Genomic DNA, 6659 nt, shown 5'->3' on the forward strand with positions numbered 1-6659 from the left:
ATTTACAAACTGATTGTATTAAGACTTCCTAGGTGGTGACTGTAGTTAATAACACTGTATTATATATTTGAAAATTGCTGAGAGTAGATCTTAAAAGTTCTCATTACAAGAAAAACGTTTATAACTATGTGTGGTGATGGATGTTAACTAGACTTACTGTGTTGAGCATTTAGCAATATATACTAATATCTAATCACATTGTATACCTTAAACTCATATAATGTTATAGTCAATTATATCTAAGCTAAAAAAAAGACTTCCTAGGATGCCATAAGCTTCTGCTTAATGTGTGAATCACTGGGAGAAATACCTCTTTTTAAACAAAACTCTGTAGATATATATCAACTAAGGATAAGGTATATATCAACTAAGGATAAGCATGTCTCTTTTTCTTAATTATAAAGAGATACTCAGGACTCATATTTAGAATATATGAAGAACTACAACAAATCAATAGGAAAAAGACAATCCAATGTAAAAAAATGGGCAAGGGAACTGAACAACCACCCCCCCCAACCAAAGGTTATCCAGATGACTAAACATATATTAAATAGTGCCCTACGTCATCAATAATTAATAATCAGAGAAATTCAAATTAAGCCCACACTGAGATAGCCAAAATGGTTAAACTTTTAAGAAGACTAGTAACGATAAGTGTTGGTAAGAATAGAACAAATGGACCAATTTAAAATAATCGACCTATTTACACATCTCATCCTGCTGATGAGATGTGTAAATTGGTACAACTTCTTAGAAAGCAGTTTGGCAGTATCAGGTAAAGCTGAAAAGAGCATACCCTATGACACCAATGCCACTTCTAGGTATATGCCCCCCCTCAAATGTACACACGTGTGTACAGAGTGACATATATAATGACATACTTCTGTGAACAGTAGAACAATAGTAAATGAGTTTTGCTGGTCATGCTGAAAAAGACAAAAGCAGTCCATGACAGCTAGGAGCTAGCCTGATACTCAGGCCTAGGCTATGCTGTTCTCGTGTTGAACTAAAACAGGTTCATAGAACAACATTAGACAAGGCCACTCTGTGACAGTGATGGATTAAGAGAAAAACAAGAGTTTGCCATAATCAGGTGAAAAGGAACATTTTCCAATCCACAAAAATGGCTAATATGAATTACCAATCACAGCTTTAGCCTCCCTCCATTTTTCTCACCTTCTAAGAATTATTAATATATCCAACTATAAAAATAACTGTTTCTGACAGCATCCAATCCAGAGCAAAGTCCTACTTCAAACCACCCCCAAATCACCTTGCACAAATACCGCAAGTCCTTTTTAACACCCTCTTATTGAGATGCCCCATGATTCTCTGTGGTGTGATGTCTCCCTTGTTGCAGTAATCAGAAAATACAACTTTGTTCAACTACAGGTGTTTTCCTGATGGTCTGTGGCCAAAGAACATTGACCAGACTGGAATTCTATACAGCAATGGAAATTAATGAGCTAGAGCAGAACACAACATCAATCTGAGACTGAGCTAAATATCAAAGGAAAGAGACTAGATTCTGAAGATTACCTACTGTAAGTGTTATGAGTTTTTTTTTTACAAATGGGAAACCACCAAATGCTCCTGCTAATGAGCATGAGACAGTGTCAGAAGACAGGCTCTAGTTTTTATATTGCCAGCAGTAGCTGTATGGACTGGGCAAGTGATTTCACCATTTGGGCCTTAGTTTTTTCATCTATTTAAAAAAGGGGTGGGGGAGATTGGACCTAATCTTTCTGAGGTGCATTATCATTCTTAAACATTCTATGATCTTATGACTGTAAAAAACTCTCAACAAATATCTTGCAAAATTTCTGTTGGGCCATTTTCAATATATGTAAGTAGTCTATTATTTAATTTCCTTTAAAATCCAAAGCCAAACATTTATCTTCATTTAATTTATCTACTATATTATTTGGAAAGCAGAGTTACATACTAATTACGAGCATGACTTTGGAGTCGGACAAAATCAAATTGAGTTCCTTCTCTAATATTTCCTAGGTAGAAGACGTTGGGGGAGTAACATAACCTCTCCAGTCTCAATTTCATCTGTAAAAAAGAAATAATAATAATGTGTACTTCATAGAGTTGTTGCAACGGTTAAATGAGATAATGCATGTAAATTACTTAATACAGTACCAGTATATAGAAATCATACCCAATAAGTATTACTTTCATCAGAATCATAAGTGACAAGCCAGTCGCTTCCTAAGCGTTTGAGGGTTCTGTAGAAAAGAATGGGTTTATGCAAACCATGAGGCAAGTTGAACAGTTCCCCTATCAATGTACGTAATGGACCCCAGCTTCCTGAAAGATGATGTCTGTCCCCTTTCCTTTTTCTACTGATCACTTTCTCCAAGCCCCCCTCCCTCATTCCCATCCAGTTGGTTCACGCTTCAGAAGACACTGCAGCATCTTTTTGCCTCTCCCTTGGTCTCTGGGCGGAGTGTGTGTGTGGAGTGTGCCGAGTACCTTAACACCTCGCTGTTTGCCCGCTGCTGTAGTGGCCCCAGCCGGCTCACAGATACTATGACTTCAACCTTGAGCTTGCTTAACGAGTATCCTCATTGGGTGTTCAATTCCCCAGGGCTTTTTTTCCTAAAAGGGAATTGAAAGGCGAGTTTGTTGTTGCTTTGGCAACAACTTTCAATCTCTACCTAACTCTCCAGAATGAGAACATATCTATTAATACATTCGATAGACTGGGGAGTTGAGTTACTTAATGCAATTTTTCTTCCAAGTGCAAAACAGCTCACCTGGCTCCGTTAGCCTCTGGCGGCGCTGCGGTTAGAGGCTAGTAAAGCCGAGAGCAGCTGTTGCAGGAACCTGTTGGCAGAAAAGTGAAAGTGTGTACGCAACAGGTGTATCTGCTGCAGAGAGTGCGCTTGTGAGAACGGATGGCGATTGCACGCAGAAAACTCTTGCAAAGCAGGCAAGTGGCCTCGCTTCTCCTTTTTCTGTGCTTATCTGTGGGGGGTACGGCGACCATCCGCTATTCGGTGGCAGAGGAGATGGAGAGTGGTTCATTTGTAGCTAACATGGCTAAGGACTTGGGGCTGGAGGTAGGGAAGCTGGCTGCGCGCGGGGCGCGGCTCGTTTCCGAGGGCAATAAACTGCATTTCCGGCTGCACCGCAAGACAGGAGATCTGTTCGTGAAGGAGAAACTGGATCGGGAGTCACTTTGTGGCAAAGCAGATCCATGCGTTCTGCAGTTTGAAATAGTCCTGGTGGAGCCACTGCAGTCCTTTCGCGTGGAGGTCAGGGTATTTGATATCAGTGACAATGCCCCGGTTCCCCGGTTTTCCTAAACAAGGAGCCTCTTTTAAAGATTCCGGAGAGCACCCCCCTGGGTTCACAGTTTCCTCTGCAGAGCGCGCAGGATCTGGACATCGGCCTCAACAGTCTCCAAAACTACACCTTGAGCGCCAGTGAGTATTTCTACCTGCACACCCACTTCCGCAGCCATGGGCCCAAGTATGCCGAGCTAGTGCTGGATAAACCCTGGACAGAGAGGAGCAGCCTGAAGTCAACCTGACAATTACAGCTGTGGACGGAGGGTCTCCGCCCAAGTCTGGCACTGCCCACATTCGCGTGGAGGTTCTGGATGTCAATGATTATGTGCCCCAATTCTCTCGACTGGTGTACCGCGCTCAGGTACTGGAAAACAGCGCCAATGGTTCTTTGGTGGCTATGGTAACTGCCACCGACCTAGACGAGGGCTCCAACAAGGAGATAACTTACTCTTTAGCTCAAAACCCAGAAGTAATTCTCCAGACGTTTCAGATTGACTCTGAAATTGGAGAGGTTCGACTAAGAGGGTCCCTAGATTTTGAAGCAATTGAAACATATGACATTGACATTCAAGCTACCGACGGAGGAGGCCTCTCTGCCCACAGCAAAGTCCTGGTGGAGATGGTGGATGTTAATGACAATCCTCCTGAAGTTACAGTCTCCTCTGTGTCCAGCCCTCTCCCTGAGGACTCTCCACTACAGACGGTAGTGGGCCTTTTCTCTATCAGAGACCAGGACATTCGAGTGGGAGGAAAAATCACTTGCTTCCTCAAAGAAGACCTTCCCTTTGCAGTCAAACCTACATTCAGGAATTCCTACTCACTGGTCATTGACAGAGGCATGGATCAGGAGGAGGTCTCTGGCTATAATATCACCCTTGTTGCCATGGATACTGGACCACCCACTCTGTCGTCGGAGACTGTAATAGAGGTGCTAATATCTGACATTAATGACAATCCCCCAGTATTTCAGGAAGATTCCTACGTCTTGACTGTTCAAGAAAACAACAGCCCTGCAGTTTTTATTAGCAAAGTCCATGCTGAGGATCTAGATTTGGGTGAGAATGCCCAAATAATATATTCTCTGCTGCCTCCAAAAAGTGGAGAGTCTTTGCTTACATCTCCATAAATTCAGACAATGGGAAACTATGCACTGAGAACTATGGCTTATGAAGCCATTCAAGATTTTCAGTTTGTGGTAAAGGCAACTGATGGGGGCTTCCTGTCACTGAGTAGCCAGGTTACTGTCTGAGTGGTTGTCCTGGATGACAATGATAACTGCCCAATGATCTTGTACCCACTGCAAAATGGCACCTTGCCCTGCAATGACCTGGTGCCTAGGTCTGCAGACGCAGGCTACCTGGTGACTAAGGTGGTGGCTGTGGATGGTAACTCAGGTCAGAATTCCTGGCTTTTATATCATCTATTTAAGGCCACTGACCCTGGGTTATTCTCTGCTCAACAACAAAATGGGGAAATCCGTACATTGCGGCAGATATCTGAGAGAGACCCCATGATGCAGAAACTGATCGTTCTTGTTCAGGATCATGGCCAACCAGCTCTTTGTACTACTGCCTCACTTAATATCCTCCTGGTAGATGGCTTTTCTGAGCCCTATCTGCAGTTCCGGGATCCATTCAAGCATCCTACAAGGGTAAATCCATCCACTAAATATTTGGTCATTTCTCTGGCTGTGCTTTCTCTTTCTCCTCTCTGTCATAGTGATCTTCATTACACATATCTGCCAGAAGATTAAATACAGAGAAAAGTTCACAATTCAAGAGCATTTCTATGATGACTGAAATTTCTCTAACAACCTGGTACAAGGAGGAGCCAGTGGATCCATATCCCAGCCTTGTCCCTATGAAGTGTCCTCAGCCACTGGCACTGGCAATAGTGAATTCTGGTTTCTTAAGCGCCTTATGCCCAACTTCCCCTTCCCCCATGGCACTGGAGAGGTAAAAACAGAGGCTGGCTCCAGTTTACCACCAGATTCTGATAGGAATAGGTCTCAGGGGTCAGAGGGTCATGCCCAAGTATCTGATGACTATATGTAGCCATTAGTCACGTCTCCTGTGGAAGTTCATTAGTCCTGGCTCTGGATATGCTTAATTCCATAGAGATATCATGTTATTTTGCCTTTAAGTTATTTTCCATTAGAAAGTTATGCATGCATAGGGACAAGAACTAGCTCCTAGTTTTGATACATCAGAAAGCAGTTAGGTTCAAGAAGTAGAAATATAGTTTATTGTTATTCAGAAATTGCTAGATTTGTCACCTGATGAGTAGAGATCATCTTTGAATCAACATCTTGCATACCATCATTCACAATCATGCAAATGTCTGGTAAATGGTGGTCCTCATAGATAACTAGATGGGAGGAAGGGTAAAGAAGAAGAAAAAGGATTTGACTTATTCGCAAATGTAAAGGCAGATATAAGGCTAAAGGGATTCAGTTCAGGAATTAAGTTAGGTGTAGATTTCTTAATGGTTGTTGGGGACCTTAGGCAAGTCTTAAATCTCTGTTTATACACAGATATCTCATTCCTCATCAGAGAGCAGTTGTTTGAACATAGATGAGGAAAAAAATAGACTTGTAGATAACAAATGCTATTGAACAACTACAAAACAAAAAGATATTAAAGAAGAAAGAATGCATTAATACCAATAAAGTGGCCTTAAGAAAAGATAGATTTTCATGTATTAACAGATTTGATCTTAAGCTATTTTATCCTCTGAGCATGCTGATGTGACAACATGGAAACTAAGAAAAAGAGTTACTTCCTAGCATATCATTCAAAAAATGAAATGGAGTAGGGATTCAAGTTAGGTTTCTTTTTGATCATCATTGTTTTGCATTTATAAGCTATTGTAAGTTCTCTCATTCTAAAATTAAAGAAAAAAATTAAAACATTAACATTTCAAGGATGCTATTAATACTACCAACTGTGCCTTAACTGTTTAAAAAGTTTGCTTTAATGAGTCTTTAATTAGGTACCTTATTTTATACGATGTGTAAATTCAAACCCACAAGGGTGTGTCCCACACAGATAGGCACAACATTTGTACCTGGTATTCCAAAGGTAGAACAGTACCTCTAGTTTGGGCAAATTGCTTCAATTACATATTTAACTTTGAAATGCATATAGATCTACATTTCTAAAGTTAAAAAAAATTTTATACTATATTTTAAATATGTTATTTACTTATTCATTATTTTTTTAGCTGCATTGGGTCTTGGTTGTGGCACACGGGATCTTTCATTGTGGCATGTGGGCTCTTTGTTGTGGTGCGCAAGCTTCTCTTTTAGTTGTGGCGTGCAGGTTTTCTCTCTCTAGTCGTGGTGCACAGGCTGCAGGG

At 41.2% G+C, this 6659-nt stretch overlaps 1 protein-coding gene across 1 annotated transcript; it reads left to right on the forward strand.

Annotated features, from left to right (window-relative positions):
* The first annotated feature begins 2906 nt into the window (after positions 1 to 2906).
* On the forward strand, positions 2907 to 5356 carry PCDHB1 (protocadherin beta 1). Its single transcript, XM_029217102.1, is given in 6 exon segments — positions 2907 to 3296; positions 3299 to 3509; positions 3512 to 4402; positions 4405 to 4444; positions 4446 to 4988; positions 4990 to 5356. Coding segments are annotated over 6 exon segments (2442 nt in total).
* Positions 5357 to 6659: the final 1303 nt, after the last annotated feature.

Source organism: Monodon monoceros, unplaced genomic scaffold, assembly GCF_005190385.1.
Source record: "Monodon monoceros isolate NGI ecotype Baffin Bay Population unplaced genomic scaffold, NGI_Narwhal_1 Super_Scaffold_12, whole genome shotgun sequence".
Lineage (NCBI taxonomy): Eukaryota > Metazoa > Chordata > Mammalia > Artiodactyla > Monodontidae > Monodon > Monodon monoceros.